This window comes from Euphorbia lathyris, chromosome 2 (genome assembly GCF_963576675.1).
Source record: "Euphorbia lathyris chromosome 2, ddEupLath1.1, whole genome shotgun sequence".
Classification (NCBI taxonomy): Eukaryota; Viridiplantae; Streptophyta; class Magnoliopsida; order Malpighiales; family Euphorbiaceae; genus Euphorbia; species Euphorbia lathyris.
In genome coordinates this window covers 136,463,834-136,482,524 of record NC_088911.1, presented here as the reverse complement: position 1 = coordinate 136,482,524, position 18,691 = coordinate 136,463,834, and the positions used below count along the sequence as shown (strand labels likewise).

General features: G+C 31.5%; 1 protein-coding gene across 1 annotated transcript; it reads right to left on the bottom strand.

Annotated features, from left to right (window-relative positions):
• Positions 1 to 12,969: 12,969 nt before the first annotated feature.
• On the bottom strand, positions 12,970 to 17,117 carry LOC136220047 (outer envelope pore protein 16-2, chloroplastic). Its single transcript, XM_066007715.1, has 8 exons — positions 16,907 to 17,117; positions 16,776 to 16,827; positions 16,594 to 16,689; positions 14,179 to 14,210; positions 14,048 to 14,081; positions 13,824 to 13,893; position 13,309; positions 12,970 to 13,252 (listed from the first exon to the last, which is right to left on the bottom strand). The coding sequence occupies exons 1-8, from the start codon at positions 17,033 to 17,035 to the stop codon at positions 13,109 to 13,111; spliced, it is 558 nt and encodes a 185-aa protein (XP_065863787.1). The 5' UTR covers positions 17,036 to 17,117; the 3' UTR covers positions 12,970 to 13,108.
• Positions 17,118 to 18,691: the final 1,574 nt, after the last annotated feature.

Below are 18,691 nucleotides of genomic sequence, written 5' to 3'. Positions count from 1 at the left end.
ACTTGCTATGGAGGATGAATATTGGCATCAAAGGGCCAAAACTTTCTGGTTGGCAGGAGGGGACCGTAATACAAAATTTTTTCATGCGTGTGTTAATGCGAGACAGCGCATAAACAAAATCACTTGTCTTCACAATGCACAGGGGGATGAGAGCTCGGATTTCACGGGTATGTCTAATATTGTTAAACTTTACTTTTCTGAAATATTCTCTACCCCTTCTACTTCATCTTATTCTATTACTGGGGTGGTTCCTCCATTGGTCACACATTCTTTTAATGAGATGTTGATATCTCCTTTTGTGATTGATGAGTTCAAAACGGCTGTCTTTCAAATGCATCCTGAAAAGTCACCGGGACCGGATGGGTTGAGCTCGGGTTTTTTTCAGCAGTTTTGGGAGTTAATTGGGAAAGAGGTCTTTGATGAATGTGTGGGATGGTTAGATAAGAAGGAGTTTTCGGGTCATTTAAATGACGCGATCATTATTCTAATCCCCAAAATTGATGCAGCGGATCGGATGGGAGATTTCAGACCAATCGCTTTGTGCAATGTTCTGTATAAGATAATTTCCAAAGTATTGGCAAACAGGTTGAAAACAGTTTTACCTCTTATCATCTCTGAGAGCCAATCTGCTTTTGTTCCGGAAAGGAATCTAACAGATAATGTTTTAATTGCTTTTGAGTCTATTCATTACATGAAACGGAAGAGCAGGGGTTCCGTGGGTCATGTGGCTTTGAAACTTGATATAAGTAAGGCCTATGATAGAGTTGATTGGGGTTTTTTGGAAGTTGTAATGGTAAGGATGGGGTTTCATGAAAAATGGATTGCTTGGATTTTACTTTGTGTGACAACTGTATCATACTCAGTGACGCTTAACGAAAATCTGGTGGGGCCAATTATCCCGGGTAGAGGTCTTCGACAGGGAGATCCTCTCTCACCCTATCTTTTTATTCTATGTTCTGAAGTATTATCTAGGATGCTTGATAAAGCAGAAGCGGATGGTGAAATTCATGGATGCCGAGTGGCTGTCGGTGCCCCAAGTATTACTCATTTACTGTTTGCTGATGACAGTCTGTTGTTTTTCAATGCGACCCTGGGAGAGAGCAATTCTATTCTGAAAATCTTAAAGGATTATGAGGCTGCTTCGGGTCAGGCAATAAATGTATCTAAGTCAGGTATTTTCTTTAGTAAATCAGTTAAGGCTGATCTCCAAAATGCTATTTGCTCCTTGCTTGATATCCACTCTCCTTTGAATACGGGTAAATATCTCGGTCTTCCTTCTCTTATTGGAAGATCAAAAAAGGATATCTTCCAATTTCTATCTACTCGGTTACGAAAAAGACTTGGAAGTTGGAGCTTTCGTTTCCTGTCTAATGCGGGCAAGGAAGTTCTCTTGAAATCAGTTGCACAAGCTCTGCCTACTTTTTGCATGAGTGCTTTTCTGATCCCTAAGTCCATTTGTTCCGAGCTACAGAAAATTATGAATTCATTCTGGTGGGGTATGAAAGCGAATGGAAGAAATAATATTCATTGGGTCAGTTGGGATGGTCTAAGTTTCAGGAAGGAGAAAGGGGTTTGGGTTTCAGGGATTTACATGATTATAATATTGCTCTACTGGGTAAGCAGGGGTGGAAGTTTATTCAACAACCACATACTTTGGTTAGTAAACTCTTCAAAGCTAAATATTTTCCGAGGGATACTTTCCTTTCCTCCAAATTAGGGAGCAATCCAAGTTACGTTTGGAGGAGTGTGTGGATGTCTAGGGAAGTTTTTGAAAAAGGGTTGAGATGGAGAATTGGAGATGGCAATAATATCCGAATTTGGGAAGATGCTTGGCTAGGAAGGAATGGGGATTTCAAAGTCCATACGGCAAGACCGGTTGGTGCTGATAATATGGTTGTAGCAACTCTATTTGCAACAGATATGAAGACATGGGATCGAAGTAAAATTTTAAGGTGTTTTGATCCTAATGATGCTGCTGAAATTCTAAAATTGATTATTCCTTGGCAGCCTAGACAAGATTGTTTAATGTGGCACTATTCCAGAGATGGTTTGTACTCTGTTAAATCTGGTTATCGGGTTCTGGAAGACAACCGTAGTGATAGAAGAGTGATGGATGGCTGGAAGAGAATTTGGATTTCTGATGTTCCGCCTAAGGTTCGTGTATTGTTATGGAAATTGGGGGCAAGAGTTTTACCTACTCGGGGGAGATTGCATAATCGCCATATCTGGGTGCCGATTACTTGTCCAATGTGTAATGTTGATGTAGAACATGATTGGCATTTATTTTTTTATTGTCCTTATGTTGTGGCTTGTTGGGATATTGTAGGAAGCAGATGTTCACAGGAAGGATTGTTGGATGTTGATAATTGGTTTTTGCATCTTATAGGCTTAATTGAAATAAGACAGGCTGAAGTTTTGGCACTGGTTATTTGGACGATTTGGACTCAGCGGAACCGTATGGTTTGGGAAGGAACATGCAGCTATCCGCAGGCGGCTATTATTTCTGCTCGGTGCGTTTTTGAGGCATGGAAATCAACAAGATTGGGCACATTTGGGACTCAGAATTCGGTTATTAATCTGGCTCGGACAGGTCAACAGCGATGGACTAAGCCAGAGAGGGGGTGGTGGAAATGTAACGTGGATGGTTTGGTTTTTATTCGGGACAGCAAGTGTGGTGCGGGTTCGATCATCCGGAATTCTGATGGTGAGTTTATTTCATTATCCAGTTCTTGGTATGGAGGTGTTTTTTACTCGGGCATCGTGGAAGCTTTGGCGCTTAGACATAGTCTAGCATGGCTTAATTCTTTGGGCCTTGATCGGGTTATGATTGAGATTGATGCGAAATCGGTGGTTGACAAACTCTATTCGGGAAAACATGATTTTTCGGAAATGGGAGGTATTATACAAGAATGTCGTGATATTTTAGCTCAAAATTCTGACTTTAAAATCGTATTTGTTTCTAGGCTCGCGAATGAGGCTGCCCATGCTATTGCCCGGCATGCCTTGTCTTATGCTAGTCAATTTTTTTCTACTTCTATTCCTTTTTGGTTAGATGATATTCTTTGTAAAGATTCTACTTCGATTGATTGATATAACAAAATTTTGTTTCAAAAAAAAAAAAAGACACATCTATTGATATTTTTCTTTCCACCATGGTATATAAGACGGTTTTAATTGACCGGATGTATTACTCCCGAAATACTGTAAAATTTATCATATTCTAGATATAATTTTTATCTAATCATAGCACATAAAAAATAATTAATAAATTAAACTATTATCTTATTATACATCATGTGCATTGACAGTCACGCTAGTTTTGTAAAAAGGGATTCCATTGTAAAAAACCAATAATTAAAAGTAAAATAAATAAAAACCAAAAATAAAATAACTAAAACTCTTTAATATATAATTGTTTGAGTTTATGTTTCACTAATCTTCTTAGAAAAGTCTTTAAAAAAAACCTTCTTACAAAAGTGATATATATAATTGCTCTATGTTTCACTTGCGATACGGTAGTTTTCGTTTAGTTAGTCACTGATCATGTGAAAACTACCGACTTCCCTTACAAACTCTCCAGCGTTTTCCACATTTCTCATTGCGGCAAGCGTAGGTCAATGTTAGGTCTTTTATTAGAAATGTCTGCATTATATTATTACATTTATCAATTAATTAATTAATTAACTAATTAAATATATAAATTAGTATAAGATTAAGTATTAACTTAAAAAAATTATGTGGTTTCGATAATTTACAGATGAGTGTCTGTGGGGTTTTTTTTTATTAAAAACAGAAGATTGGAATTTTTTTCCATTTACAAATCAAAGACTTTTAGACTGATATTGCCAATTTAACCGTTGATGACCTCAAAATAGAAAAATTTAAGAATTAAATTTGTTTAATATCATATTTACCATGGAACCACGCTTTTTAATTTTTCAAATTATCATTTTTGGAGCACTATCTCTAAACATTAGCTTTCTTTGTCCTAACCAAACAACACTTAAATGACACCAAAACTAAAAAGTTGAAGAATTAAAGTTGCATAGAATATTATCAATTCTTGAAATTTTCTATTTTACAGTCAAATTAGCAATATTAACCCAAAAATCATTGATTTGTAAATATAAAAAAAAAAAACCTTAGTGTTTTTAATAAAAAAAAAAACAGAAACACCTATCTTCAAATTAGCGAAATCATAATTTTTTTTTTTTTTTGAAATTGACCCTAAGATTAATTACCTCAAAAAAGATAGCTTTTCCAAATCCACAAGAACTGCAACGAGCCGATTTTGAACGAGGTAGAGATGGATCCTCCAAGACTTTGTCGTATTCTACAAGAACGGGGCGGTGAACTTCATCTTTATACACACAATTACTACGAGCAACCTCCTGCGACGTTAATTTTAGTTATCCACAATTAATTTTTTGGAAGTAGACATGTTCAAGGGTTGGATAGCCATCAACCTGTCCTGACCCGCGTCAATCAACTGGGGGCTTGACCATAGAATAATAATAATAGGCTCGACAGGCTAACTTTCTAAAAAGAAGTACATTAGTGCAGTTTAGCAAGATTTATTAATATTACACCGCAGTGTTCAAATAGAATTTATTTGTTCAGTGACCATTAAATCTAGATTTATTATCATATCTAAGATTTAAGATGAATTTTAATCTCCACTCTATGATTCTAATAAATTCAGATTTAACGGTGACTAACCAAATAATTTCGTCAGTTAGGATTCATGTGAACACTAATAGATTCTTATATATATATATATTAAAAAAACAAAAAAAAACATAGAAGGTGAGTATGTTAAAGCTGGGCTTCAGATTCGATTTTTATATTCAAACTTGCTTATATTTGAGATGGTTTTTTTTTTTTTTTTTTTTTTTTTTTTTTTTTTTTTTGCAAAAGAGAGTATGTGTTTTATATAGTTAATAAAAAGGGTAATTAATTTATTAGTCCATATATTTTGATAAAACACACTGTTTAGTCTTTGTATTTTCAAAAACACGTGGTAAGGTCCCTAACTTTTTTCTCAGTGAACTGTTTAATCCTTCCGTCTGTTTGTTAGATTTTTTACCGTTTATGACTTCAGAAATGACTAAATTACCCTTTACTATTTACCTTCAAAGTTCAGAAGAGGAAATCCAGTTTAGAAAAAGAAGCTACTCGTATGGAGAACAAGAAAAAGAACAGACCAATGCTTACGAATTTGAACGATTAAGAAGAAAATCAAGAAGAACACTTGAAGTTGATTTCAGATGCATTAGAGTTTAAAGGAAATGAAAATAAAAGAAAAGAAGAACGCAAATCCAAATTGACTAACAGAATCTTCATGAGAGTCTAACGGCATGGACTAAACAGTTCACCGAGAAAAACGTTAGAGATTAAACAGTTCACCGAAAAAAACGTTAAGAATTTTACCGTGTGTTTCTGAAAATACAGTGATTAAACAGTATGTTTTGTCAAAATATAGAGACTAATAAAAAAACAAAAGTGTGTTACTCTTTGATTGATACCTGATGGTCGCAGTTTCTACATGCATAATGAATGATATTTTGCATTTTATCTTCCTTCGGCCAGAGAATGTTTCGGCTGGAAAATGTGTAATATAATGAGTGTTAAGATTCTAATTAAGTAAAGCAATTAACGGATTATATGAAGTCGGACAAATAAATAATATAAAACGATATATGACGAGCAAAATGCAGAATATATATAGAGCAGTCAAAGTGGATTCACTAGTCATTTGTATCGTATCTACTATAGACGCTCGATTAAGTTCAAACTCCAATATAACTTATTCAATAAACCGGTTGACACGAACATTGCCAAAGCTAGGATTTTATATTCAGGGAGGAGGGGGCTAATTTTTAGCCTTACGGGCAGTGTCGGTGAAATTTTTCGAAATTTTGTCGTTTTGGATGGATTTCTTAGGATGTTTATAATAAAATTTAATTCAAAAATTAAATTTTTTGAGTTTTAAAAGTAAAAAATTGGTTTAGGAAAATAAATAAATTCAATTTGAATTAAATTACCACTTGAATTATTTATAAATAATAAATTAATATTTTCAAATAAAAGTCATCAAATTATAGAATTCATAAAGTTATTGATCCGCTACAAAGTGATTTATTTTTCCATAATAACTTAATGGTTTAAATGGTGATTTTGATGATACAATTTTCCAATTTTCTATAAATTATACGGGTTATGACGAGTTGACTTGACACGATGAATTTGTTTCATCGGTCAACCAATTTTTATCTGAACAATTAAGCACATCAAATTGATTCACTTGATTTACGAGTTACACAAATCATGTTATTGTATCATAAATAAATTATTGATCAAATATAAATTATCACATCGTAAATATGAAATATTGGAGAAGAGAAAAAGACTAACCAATCAGGGCAAAACTTGACCGTACTCATTCTTAAAACCGCTTCTGTTCTTTCTTATTCAAATGGTTTATTTCAAGTTTGATATTTATTCACCTGTTTTAATTATCAGATTCAATGTTAGAACATTACTTTCTAAATAGATTATACAGGTTCCAAAACTTGCTATTAAAATTGATTGAAATTCTTTTAAGTTAGTATGATCATACTAGTCGAAAGCTCATACGATGCACGGGTTATAAAATTTTCACGATAATTTTAATAATCTAATTAAAAAAAACCTTTAAATTGACCATTGATGAAGAACAAAATAATAATTTTATTAATTGAAGAACACAAATTATAAAATCACAATAAATTGAATAAAATAAACTATCAAATGAATTGGATGTACAAATAAGATTTTGAGCGTAATGAGATTACTCTGAAGATGTATTTTGCCACAATCGACAATCGTTTTCAAGGATACAACATAAGTATGAGTCAAACACTAACCTTATGAGCTGAACAAAATTTGGCAGAGAGAAAATTTTTTAGATGAATTGTCTATTTATTTCGAATGAGCCAAAAATCACTCTTATAGACATGCTATTGGAATGTTTTTTTCCTCAATTAATTCAAAATTAATTCATCAGGTCAATGAAATGTTTTTTTTCCTAAATTAATTCAAAACTTCATTCATCCGATTGAATTAATTCACGTTAATGATAATTAAAACCACCATAACCACTAAAACGTTTTATAGAATTAATAATGAATATTAATTTCAGTCCATTCTATTAATGAAATTTAATTCTTTAGTAACCAATTGGTGTAAAGTTACAAATTATAGATTAATAAATAAATAAAAACCTAAAAATAATTTTTAGAATGGAACCAAAAAGGTTATGAAATTTTTCATTACAGATGATGTGGTAAATTCTCAGTTGTAGTACGTTTTAGCTATTATAAAGTTATAAATTACGTATTAATAAAAAAATTAACTTAAAAAAATTAGAATAGAATAAATAAAAAAACCAATTAAGGTTGGCTTGAGTATTTAAGGGAGTCAAGTTGCTTAAGCTAGATCTTGAGTTCGAGTCCTAGCGTGTATAAAAAACTTTAATTAGGAGAGGATCCACCTAAAGGGTGTCTGACGATCCTTGAACCGACAAATCGGATAAACTATTAAAATAGTACATTTTAACTATTATACTTACATTGCATAGATTGTAAATTTGTTCATCAATTATAAAATATTGGGTAAATTTCAAATAAAATCCCTGTGGTTTCACTAATTTTCAAATAAAGGACTGTGGTTTACTTTTTGTCAAAACGAGGATTGATGTTTTACACTTTTAATAAAACAATGACCTTTTGGATTAATGCTATTAAAACTATCTTTAACGACCTGGAAATGAAAATTTTCAACAATTAAAGTTGTTCAATATCATATTTGCTATGGAACTACATTTTCGATTTTCGAAGATCATCTTTTTTGGAACTTTCTCTCTCTAAACATTAACTTTATCTCTCTTTACCAAACATCATCTAAATAATCTCAAAATAAAAAAGTTGAAGAATTAAAGTTGCTTAGAATATTAGTAGCTCTTAAAATATGTCATTTTTGAAGTCGTCAAGCGTGATTTTAATAGTATTAATAAAAAAAAGTCCTTATTTGCTAAAATTGAAAACCTCGGTCCTTACTTTGAAAAAAAATTAATCACAGTTATTTATCTGAAAATTAGTGAAACCACATGGGTTTTATTTGAAATTTACCCAAAAATATTAATGGTTGATATATTTTTTTGAAGAGTGGTTGAGATTTAATTGATAAATTTTATGAATTAATTATTTAATAAATAATTGAATTTAACTATTGATTCTGTAGTGAATGATTGAGATGTATAAGATATAATCTCAAGATGAAATCCGACTTGAGAGATAGAGTTGTCAACGGTGCAAAGATTCTTCGAAAAAATCCTTAAGAAATTGCCTCTAAAATTAAAATGGGGGCAGATGGGAACCCCCCTCCCTCACCCTTTTAGATCTCCAACATTTCATTTTTTAGAGGAAGAATAATTTAAGGGGAAAATTCAAAAGTTCAGTCATATAGTTAGAGTGTGACAATCCATATTGATTTTTCAATCGAACAGGGAAATTTTGTTCCAAAACTTACCCGCATGGCTATTAATTACCTAGTAAAGATTCGAACGGGGTTAGGTTTACTGTATTATTTTTTATTGTATTTTTTTTAGTCTGTGTTTATATATTTCGTTAGATCTCTTTATCCGTTTGAATTGTATCTACTCTCTATTATTCTGCTATTTATACCTTTTTCAGATTTAGCAAATGATTTATTTTATACGTGGATTAATATATCTGCGTGGTTGCAATAACAGAAAGGACTCAGATCAATGTTCGGGAAGGCCTAAATGATGAAGATTCGATTGCAGTTGCTTTTTTGCGGATTAGGATTTCAATGAAGTATATGTGTTTCTGTATGTTTTTATATCTTTTATGGATTCTATTGCTCTTTGTAGTCGTTTTCGTCTCATTATGTATTTTGTAAGTTTTTTACCTTTTCTGTTTCTTGTTGTACTTGTTCTTTTCGTATCTAATGAAGATGTGGACATTTTCATCAAAAAAACATTGATGCTCATTACAGCACCTATGGCACCGTAATGAGTATTATATTAAAAAAAAATTATTTTTTTAATTGTGGTTGGAAAACAACCATTTGGGGGAAATATTTTCCAACCACAGCCAATTGAATAATTTTTTATTAAAAATACCACATTTAAGGGATTAACCTTTACGATTGTTCTAAAAAAAAGATAGATGGTAAATTTGTTAATTCATGCTTGAAATTTAATTGATAAATTTTATGAATTAATCATTTATTAAATAATTAAATTTTAACTAAGGTTAATCATATATATGTTTTTGTATTTGTTCGTGTTATCACATATGTCCCATATTAAATATACAGTCAAATATATTCTCATATTTTTCAAATGATACCAAAAAATGCATCCACATCACCTCCACCTTACCTGCCACTCCACCTATATCAAATAAACAGTTAAATATACCATCGTAATTGTTAGCAACAGACAAATAAACTCTAATTTATGTGATGACTAGACTAACAAAATTATACCAAATAAGCTTACCGTTCAAATAATAATATATTTGTCCATTGCTAAAAATTACAAGGGCATATTTGACTATTTATTTGATATATACACATATACGATAAAAAAAAATACAATATATTTATATTAACCTTTTTAACTATTGATTTTGTAGTAAGAGATTGAGATGTACGAATGAGTAAAGATTCTCCGAAGAAATTGTCTTTAAAATTAAAATGGACGCACATACGCCCTCACACTTTTGGATCTCCAAAGTTTCATCTTTTATCCTCGAGGCAAAATTCAAAAGTTCAATCTTCACATAACGAGAGCGATACAGCGAGATGATCCGAAAGGGAAATTTCCAAGAGATAAAGTACATATATACCCCTAATGTTTATAGGGGGAGCAATTTCATCCTTAACATCTAAAATTATACAATTTTACCTCTAATATTGACAGACAAAAAACAATTTTACTTCTAACGTTAACAAGTTTGGTCAATTTAAAAAATAATCATCAAACTTTCTTCACATTTATCATAAACATACAATTAGACGTGAAAGATAAATTTAGAAAAAATAACGTGAATTTTTTTTTTAAAAAATAAAAATATACTGTTTTTCTACGAGTTTGATAAAAAAAATTAAAATAGTTCAACGAATTTATAAATATTAATCTCAAATTCTATTATTAAATTATAAAAAATATGATTTTTTTAAAGAAACTAATATACAATTAGCACATAATAAGAAATAAAATATACCTCTTAGAAATAAAATTGCACATAAATGGATTCCACTAGTAAAATTGCTCCAAATTATCCCAAAGCTAAAATACTAGCTTATTTACAATTATTGATGTGTTCTTTTGACAAAAAGAATCAACATAATTTTTTTTAAACAGAAATTTTAGCATGAACAATTAATGTTTTTTTTCTTACTGTTAGCCTACAAAATAAATTTTATATATTTTGCATATTGTAATTTTTATTAATAAATATAAAAACAAGTAAAAGTAAACGAAAAAATCGAAAAATTGTCCTTCAGTGCTACCGGTCTCCACCTCGGCGAGCTGAAGAACGAGTAGCCCTAAAGGGGCTACTGTGGTCCAGCTCGGCGAGCTGGCCTCCGGACAAGGGAAAAGAAGAGAGAAAAGAAAAAGATCAAATATATCTCTCTTTCCAGCAACACCAACATCACTTCCACAGACCATTTGAGGCATCAAACGGACGAATTTTTTCACAAGTCAAGTGTTCCAGAAACTAAACACCTCGAGAAATCAGTGATATGTTCGTGGGCATAATTCAGGTCCATATGGAGAGAGAAACAAGCTTCGAAAATTAGAGTACGTATCTGTCGTACCAACGTCACTTCAACGAACCATTTGAGGTATCAAACGGGCGAATTTTCACACGAGGTAATTCGGGCTTGGGCTAATTTGGGCCCATATTCAAAGAGAAATTGGGCTTGGAAGTCAGATCCATGCCAAAAGAGTTAGTTAAGTTTGTTGTTATCCCTACTTTTACTCTAACCAATTTAACTACCCACTCACTCTAACTAACTTAATCACCCACTACCAACTAAATAAACTGAAATTAAAGGTTAGTAAAGAGAAATTAGGGAGTTATTTACAATAAAACCTACCTTTTTCAACTATAAATAAAGCTCTTCCCCTCCTCATTTTAACACACAACAACACGACACAAATACATTTCTCTCTTTTCAATCTCTTGAGTTTTTCCTTTAATTCTTAACCTTGTTCTTTGAGTTCTTCAGCTCTAGGTGAGTAATTCTTAGCTTTCTTTCTTTGTTTTGTCTATTCTAAATCCGGTTTTTAGTTTTTTTTCATCTTTCAAAGTTCATAATCTTTGCTTTGTTTTTCTTTTTATACATTCTGCCCAAATTTTTTTGTAGCTTCAATTGGATATTCTAGAGTCCATTTTAGTCCGAATTTTCGCTTTATTGTCGTTCCCAATATCCTAAATTTGATTGTAGGCTTTTGTTTCGCTCAATTTTGTATCTGAAAACTCATTTTATACACGTTTTGATGTCTTGATTTTCCGTTTTAGCTTTTAAAATTCTGTTTTTACCGTTTTAGCTTTCAAAATTCTGTTTTTATTATTTAGTTTTGTGATGCCAAGTTGATTTAATCTTGAATCATCCTTTTACTTGACAATTGTTTAGTTTCTCGTCCAATTTCCAATTCAAACCCATTCTAAAACTCTCTAAACATTCAATTTGCCCATGGTCATTATCAAATCATCATCGTTGGAAGTTCATGATCAAAACGTCCATACATCTAATCGTTCATTCAAATCACACTCACTTTGTGGAATATAATCGAAAGACGTCAAACTAACCATTTATTGGCTTCGAGTTTATCATTTCAATTATTTCAAATTCTATTTGTACCATTTCATTCGCATTCGTATTTTATTTTACAATTAATTTATTTTATTCATTTCATTCGCATTCGTATTTTATTTTACAATTAATTTAGCTATTTTTAGATAGACATAAAAAAAATTTATAATCAAGCTATTCCTATCAATAAAATTGATTTTTCCTCAAAATCTCTATATCAATTTCGCACTTTATTTTTAGTAGCTATCGTCGTTCTAGTAAAGCTTCTATAGCGACATTAAAAACCCCAAAAAAAAATTTCTCAATCCTTATATCCCTCGTCAATCGCTTAAGTTAGACACATATTTATTACGTAATAATCTTAATTAATTAAAAATTATTTTCCTAACACGTCAATCGCTTAAGTTAGACACATATTTATAATGTAATAATCTTAATTAACTGAAAATTATTTTCCTGACACGTCCACATCCGCACTCAAATCCACACGTCACAAGAGAGTAAAATTGACAATATCGCTAACAAATATCGCTAACACTTACAAAGACCATTAACATAGTTCATATAATTTATTTGACAAATACAAATTTACCAAAAAAAACAACTGCTCAATCAATGTCTTTCAACTATAGAATTTATTTATTTTTGGCTTAAAGCATGTCTTTCAACTATAGAATTTATTTATTTTTGGCTTAAAGCATGTCTTTCAGCTAATTTATTCATTTGACCTGACTTCTCCAAAATTTTAAAATTTTAAAGCATTATTTAATAAAATTTCAGCTAATTATATGAATAGGAAATTTCACCTAATTATAACAAATCGTTAATCTAACGAGTAACGATATGGACATTTGATATTTTTTTTGCTATATGAAAATAATTATCTATACTTCCACACTTGGTTAAATAAGAAATTTTGTTCAGGTGTCAAATAAATATATTATCAAATTCTATCATTCTTTATTCTTTCTTCTTTCTTCTTTCTTCTTTTATGGAATTCAGAAATTAAGACTCCAAATTCGAACTAAAATCATGTCATGCATACGAAAAAAATTGTAGAATAGAATAAAAAGACCATAAGGAACAAAAATGTTATATCAAAAGAAACTGTAAATAGTAGACATTATGATAGAAAAGATGCCAACTTAAAAACATATATGCTCAAATGGCAAGTCTAAATTGTAAAGGAAGTTCGCTATATATATATCTTGAGATATCAAAAAATCCCGGTGAGGAGATTCGCAGCCGTGGAAATCGCAGCACCGGTGATCGCAAATTGCACGATCTGTTCGTGGGAAATGTCATCTGCTGTGAGTGCTACTGTCATTCCTGTTACTGCTCCTGCTACTGCACTGTTTTTCTGTATCAACACGGATCAGAAAACACGGTTATAACGTGATGAACCCATTTTGACACCCTTAATTTAGAGACACTAATGTTCATATATCGAGAAGTTGATGTAGCAACAATATTATATGAGATCTGTGACTTTGAGAGGAACCTAATATGAAAATGCACTGACACGAAAATGCAGGACACGAACCTAATACCGAAAATGGAAATTAATGTGCGATTAAAATAATTTTGAATCAATTCAGGATTGATTCAATAATGACAGATCATGAACTTCAGATTTAGGGGTTAATCTATTATTAACCGGTGGGTCAAATGAGATGACATGATAATAAAAGGCGGCCCGGTGCACTCAGCTAAGCCGGGGTCCGAGGAAGGGTCCCACCACAAGGGTGTTGTGGTGTACTGGGGGCAAACCTTTCCCTGCCAATGTTTTTACAAGAGGCCGCACTCGAACCCAGTCACACGAGAACAACCGCCAAGGCTCGCCCTCGAGATGACACGATAATGACAAAAAAAAAAATTGAGTTGGATTAAGATGCTAATATGCACGATAATCATCCGTTCAAAACATTAACCAGTCATGAGATCCACCGCGAGCCTCTCTCAATCCGTAAGTAAGACCTGAATAAACCCCCGCTGCCAGTCCTGCAGGATTAAAAACATTTCTAATCATCATCTGCAATAATTATAATTTATTGTGGAACATATATACAACTAATGTCACAAATCTCTTTCGGATTCCGATGCGCTAAATTTGTATAAACGGAATGCGTTAAAATCAAAGAATACTACTACTTACCCCATTGTAAGGACTCTTTTCCTGTGCTCTTCACCTACAATTAAAGAATAAGACAATGTAGGAATGGCAAGTCGTATCATAATCGTGTTATTATAATAATAATAATGAAAAGCTCCTATTAATGGACTCACCAAAGCTTCAAGAGATTTGCTGTTGGTTTCTCCTACAGATCACAAAAACAAACGTAAGACATGAACGAGTTGGGGAAGTTCAAAATAGAATAGCTAACCTAAATCATGCATTCAACACATCCAGAACTGATATAAATATTCAAATATAAGGGCTAAGATGATAATTATATTATTAATATGAAATGATTGGATAAAGCTACAAGATCACTTTTTCAACTTCCAAGTATTTAGTGTTAGTGTTCCAAAAGAGGGGCGGACGGATGATAAAGTTAAGGGCCAAAATTTTAAAGGAAGTTGCTGGCTCGGCTGGTACTAAAATATACTTCTAGACTGCGCTGATGGTGTTTCATGACAACTCATTGGAGCTCATACAAATTCTTCATTGATTTGAGGCCTAATACATCGTCAACCCAACTGACTCATGAACTTCAAAACGTTACAGCTAATTCTTTGAACTTGCTTATTTGTACAAATAAGCAGTAAACCCAAAAAAAACATTCTAACATAATATTAGATCAGAAATCACAATATTAACCTATTTTGAGGGGGTTAGTTAAAACATATTAAGTTCAGGGGGTGATTACAGTTTTTGGACAAACTGAGGGAGCTAGGGATATATTAGGCCTTGATTATATGTATTTCAACTGGTCAAACAAAGGTAAATTACATTAATAGACCTAAACTATATAGTCACTAATATTATAGCCCCAAGCTTCCTTTTTTTTTAAGTAAATATGATATGATTGAAGTTTACCTAAAATGAAGTCAAAATCCAAATCAACAAAAATCAGTTAAAATAAATATTTGATTATAATTTTGTGACATGGATAAAAAATATACATATAGTTATATAGTCATCATCTTGGTACATTTTTTTTATTTTTCAAGAAAATTCATAATATTATTAGCATAAGCTAAAGTTTGCACAATGTCTCCAAAAGGTTCACAAAAAAAGTCACAAAAGTTTAATCAATCTCAATCGATAAAATCACTCGAGTTTGCCTTCATTGCAAAGGCCCAATAGAGTAACTATGAACATTTGGCCTTTATTGCGAAGGCCCAATAGAGTAACGTGCAGCACATCCCAATAGAGTAACTTTTGAACGTTTTGCCTATATTTCTAAGGCCCAATAGGCCCAATAGAGTAACTTCGAACGTTTTCAAGGGTTTCTTTGAAAAAGTTCTATAACGCTTATAATTCTGAAGATAATGGCTACTATTATTTACATTTTATTTTAAAATATTGTTTCAATATTAGTTTTTATTTAAATACTATTTCCTCAAATAGAAGTAGAACGTTTGATAAAAGTTTTTAATCGATTTTTATTGGGAAAAAATAAACTTAGGTGGAACATAAACAAATTTAAATTATTTTAATTGAGACAAATTATTAAGGGAAAAGTATATAATAAAAAAAAATGTATGTGGTTTACCCTTTGATTTTTATTGGGACAAAATAAACTTAGGTGGAACATAAACAAATTTAAATGATTTTAATTGAGACAAATTATTAAGGGAAAAGTATAAAAAAAAATGTATGTGGTTTACCCAATTTGCAAATAGAAACATGTAGTTCAAAAATTTACAAATTAAAGCATGTGTATGTTTTATTTACAAAAATAAAATATTAAAATTACACTAATTACAATCAAATTAGAATGAAAGACATTTTTATCTTAAAACAAATTATTGCAAAACACAACCCCAAAAAAGAACTTCTTCCTAAATCGAAATAATAAATAATATGGTAGAATTGTACGTTTTTTACTAATCTGACAGTTTGTAAACTAAATTGATATTAAACTAAATTGATATTTAAGTTCATTTTAAATAATTGCAATTTGATTTTAGAATCTGTGTTTTGTCAATATATAAATGTAATATATAAATGTAATTGAAAAAAAAATTAATACATAGATATTATTATAAAACACTATTAGATATTATTATAAAACACTATTATAATAGATAGATATTTTGTTCCTTATATATTGGTTCGTTTAAAAAAATATTTTGTTCCTTATTTTGCACAAACTTATTCTACACAAATTGCATATTGGTTCATTTCAAAAAATATTTTGTTCCTGATTTTTTTAATATTTATTAGTTCCACGAAATATTTAAATTTTTTTTTTTTTGTCAATTCTTAAAATAGAGTATATTTTTTTAATTTTCTTTTAATTTGTTTATGATGGGTCACTAAATTGCTTTTTTGGCTGCACATAACATTGGGTAAAATTGTTCGTGATAGAGGTAAAGGTAAAATTGCTCGTGAAAGGTTGGGGATATTTTTACACTATCTATCATGACCCAGTAGCTATGGATGTATATATTTTACCCTCCAAAAAAAATCATAGCTTGGTAGTTAAAAAAATATATATATAAATGAAGATAGTAAAATCACACACGAAATACCTTTAAGATTAGGGAATCGATGACGCTGCTGCTTCTTACTTCCACTACCGGTACCGGTCGATAATTCCGGCGGAAGACCGGAATCAAGTCCATTACCTATCACATTACCACCACAAATCACATAAACAAACACCGAACAAAAATACGAAAACAAAATTTAAAAAAAAAAAAACAATTATCACTTTCGACGGCAGTGAAATACGCCTCCCGGGAAACCGCTTGAATCGCTCCGATCTACAACCATCACCTTCAAAACATAAGAACAACAGAACTAAACCATCAAAAAGAATAGAAATTAAATCGCAATTCATACCCCCGCAGCTTTAACGAAGCTTTCAGCGATGCGATTGAGAAGAGGATGGCCGAGATCGAACAAACAACCGTTCTCGAATCCGTGAAAATCATCCATCAAATTTCTTGTCTCCAAATTACTGTTAACCATGGCTGTTTTTTTATCTTTTCGATTAATGTGATGAAGAAGAGAGAGAGAGGAGGAGGAGGAAGGAGGAGGAGGAGGAGGAAAGGGGAAATATGGTTAAGAGAGGAGGAAGAAGATGAAGAGAGAGGACACGTGTCTGTTAAAAAGTGTCTTACGTGTCTATTTCCGGTAACTGATTCACGGAGTTCGTGGCGAGTCCTGCTGGGATCTATTTTGACTACGTGTCGCTTTTGAAATGAAAATCCACGTGTGGTTTGTTTGTGCTCACACGTGTGGATAATTGAATATTGTATGTTAAAATTTGGAATTTATACAATGTCTTATTTGTTACGGACATTGTCTTTTGTTCCACCTTGTTATGTCATGTTACTGTTTGTTTTTCGTTTCGAATTATAGGTGTTTGTTTTTATCTTTTATATCTGAAAAATCAGGAAGGAATGTTCACGTACATGTGAGTACATGTGAGTACATGTGAATAACCAAGTGAATTTGATCATTTATCGTTAGATTTAGGTACATTGAATTTAAGTTTTAAAATGCTTTGAATTTTTACCTTAGAATTTTTATAAACCTAGATCTATCTAACAGTGAATGACCAAATTTTACATGGTCATTAAGGTCCATGTGATCAAAACCGTTGAAAAATCAGGAATAGTTTTTTATAAAAGTAGGAAATCTCTATTTTTTTTTTAAAAAACACCAAACAGCAGATAAAACAAACGGACCTTTTATAATAATAAATGTTACGGATGAGTAGCGTTGGTAACAATAAGGTATCCATAGTTAGTGTTATTCTCAAACTCTTACTCGTTTATTTTTTTAATTACACGTATCCGTCTCATTACTCTAACGGGCCATATGTACTATATCTGTCTTATTTAATTCATGGGTATCTTATATATAAATCATCCATTTAAAAGTTGTACAAACTTCAATCAATAAGAATAAAGTAGCTTTGGTATTATTTAGTGGTTGAATAATAAATGGTTGAGATCTGAATCCAACCTCTTTCATATAAAAAATAATACTCCCTCCGTTCCATAATACATGTTTTTTAAAGAACTTTTTTTGTTCCACAATACATGACATTTTGCTTCAATCTATGCACATTAATTTACTTTTACCAAATATACCCCTATTTAAGTTGACTTTTTGCTTTGGGAATAGATAAAGTTACTAGTGGATGCAATTAATATAAGGGTAACAAAATCTTTTACTTAAAATTAATTGCATTTCTTAATTAGTGTGCATTAACCTTAAAAGACATGTATTGTGGAACAGATGGAGTAATATTTTTTAATATATAAAAGATTTATGATGGGTAACAGGTAATGGGTACCCTGGAAGGTATTCTCATACCTGTTACGGGTAATGGTTTTGATATCAAACACGTTCATACCTTTTTATACAGGATACATATAGTCTTATTAGAGTCGGATAGTGTCGGATTCCGCAGGTACAATACACATTGCCATTCATCGTCATCTCTATAGAGGAGGTCCCAACATTTTAGAGCCTATTCTTTTTTGGTGTTGTTATACCCAGCCTCAAATTCTCACCACTAGCCCCGTGAAAGGATGAAAATGCCCTTTCAGGGATTGGGGATGAGAAAATCCTATTTTTTTACCTTCCCTAAACGCGAACGTGTGGCTATCACGC

What these genes read in the sequence shown, in the direction of transcription:
- LOC136220047 (XM_066007715.1), bottom strand. Translation starts at nt 17,035, where the DNA reads ATGGTTAACAGTAATTTGGAGACAAGAAATTTGATGGATGATTTTCAC. An exon ending in GCTTCGTTAAAGCTGCGGGG is followed by an intron (nt 16,828 to 16,906) that starts GTATGAATTGCG and finishes TGATGGTTGTAG; the next exon opens with ATCGGAGCGATTCAAGCGGT. An exon ending in GCAAATCTCTTGAAGCTTTG is followed by an intron (nt 14,082 to 14,178) that starts GTGAGTCCATTA and finishes CTTTAATTGTAG; the next exon opens with GTGAAGAGCACAGGAAAAGA.